A 1,825-nucleotide genomic window follows, 5' to 3' on the forward strand; every position below is an offset into this window, starting at 1 on the left:
GACGAAGGAGGCCGGAGGCGCCCGGACGAAGGAGGCCGGAGGCGCCCGGACGAAGGAGGCCGGAGGCGCCCGGACGAAGGAGGCCGGAGGCGCCCGGACGAAGGAGGCCGGAGGCGCCCGGACGAAGGAGGCCGGAGGCGCCCGGACGAAGGAGGCCGGAGGCGCCCGGACTTATCCCCCTTCTCGTCCAATCAGAGAATGTCTTGTATTCAATAAAAAGCTGGAGGTATTTTCCTGATAATTCTTTTTCCTGGAATCCTCCAGGACAGATCACATGAGCTCACCGGCCTGGAGCATAAAGAGGAAATGGGCGTTCTCTGAATGGCGGTGGTGCTCCGTGTGTAAAGGAGAACCCACAGAAGAAGCAGCGCTCCAACTACTACAAGGATTTTCAGCACAGCCCCCCAGAGATCAGATTCCAATATTTACATTGAGCCGGGCCGGACCACCGTATGTACATATAAAAGACTGTTCCCGGAGTTCTGCTTTATTCTATGAATCCAATACTCACTGCTGCAAATATCTATAACTGGCCAAAGATAGGATAGGGACGCACTCAGCATGCCCGGAACTGGTTGGTGCCTTGTGGCGGTGACAACCCATTACAGATGAATGATTCCTCACCCCAGCAATGGGCAGCTCAGAGGTGTCTGCAAAGGTCTGATCCAATGAGCCCAGTGAAACCACAACTCCCAATCCTGAACACCAATGGGAGATCACCGACTCAAGACAGAAAACAGAGGATCGACCTGACAGTCAAGGAGCTAGTAACTTCTAGAAGTCGTCAGCAATGGCCATTTTGCATTTCAATGACAGATTCACTGAGTGAAAATATTTCAGATTAGCTCAGACGTATCTCTGCTGTGACTGACCGCTCTACAATTGGTGACACAGCGCCTTAAATGACGGCTCACTAACCCGCTGAGGTCCTGCAATGGGTCGTGTTCCTACAGGTTTCCTGCTATCGTGTTCGGGTCCTGGACAGTTTATGTTTACAGTATAACTAAGAACCATCAATACAAAAAAAAATACTGCCAGTGAAGTGACCTAATGCAGCTTCCTGTGGTGGGGTGGCAACAATGCTGCACCGCTCCCAAATTCAGAGCAGGGTTGTCACTTATGTAGGCTGTGTCTGCTGGCACCTCAGTGGGATGAGAAGACGGGGCTATCAGAATTGTCAAAGATAATTAGGAGCTGAGTCTAGCTGATCAGTCAGCACCTGGCCACACCTAGCCCCGCCCACTGCTTTCTGGATTGACAGCACTGCCGCTAATGATGAAACCCTCCCACTGTGAGCTGCAGCGTCTGGGAGGGTGAGTGTGTGAGACACAAATGAAGGAGCCTTCGCTCAGTCAGGGAAGGTAAAGGAAGGGTTTTGTTTTCTTTATGAAGCGTGTGCATGGCAGAGTAACTGGAGTTTGGACTTGTTTAGGCTGTTCACATACTGGGCCGTAGATTGTAGAATACGGCAGTGGGAGGTTTGGGATCGGCTCCGGGTCAGAATAATTTGCCTTCTGCTTAATTATAAAAGACAATGAGACAGCCGGGGCAGCATTCCCCTGCAACTTGCCAGCCACTTCTCTTGCAACATGGCGGCATTTGGAAATAACCATGCGTGACCACAGCATAAAAGAGGGACGCGCTGGTGCAGTCTACCACCATACCAGAACATTAGCACAATGACGATGGTTAGCAGTAAGGACAGGAAACATGTATGACGCCATGGAAACGACTTGTCCATTATTCCATCCCGTGACCTCCCTTCCCCCGACTGACAACCTACAGACCTAACCCAATACCCCCCTGATCCCCATATACACCAACT

The 1,825-nt window shown here is 51.5% G+C and overlaps 1 protein-coding gene across 1 annotated transcript in view; it reads right to left on the bottom strand.

Annotated features, from left to right (window-relative positions):
* ANKRD13C (ankyrin repeat domain 13C) overlaps window positions 1-1,825 on the bottom strand; it is a 29,387-nt gene that overhangs the window by 26,577 nt on the left and 985 nt on the right. Inside the window, exon 2 of the mRNA XM_018576864.1 lies at window positions 952-961. Coding sequence (XP_018432366.1) covers window positions 952-961 — 10 coding nt within the window. The remainder of the gene's footprint in view (window positions 1-951; window positions 962-1,825) is intronic.

Source organism: Nanorana parkeri, unplaced genomic scaffold (assembly GCF_000935625.1).
Source record: "Nanorana parkeri isolate BGI_ZX_2015 unplaced genomic scaffold, ASM93562v1 scaffold79, whole genome shotgun sequence".
Lineage (NCBI taxonomy): Eukaryota > Metazoa > Chordata > Amphibia > Anura > Dicroglossidae > Nanorana > Nanorana parkeri.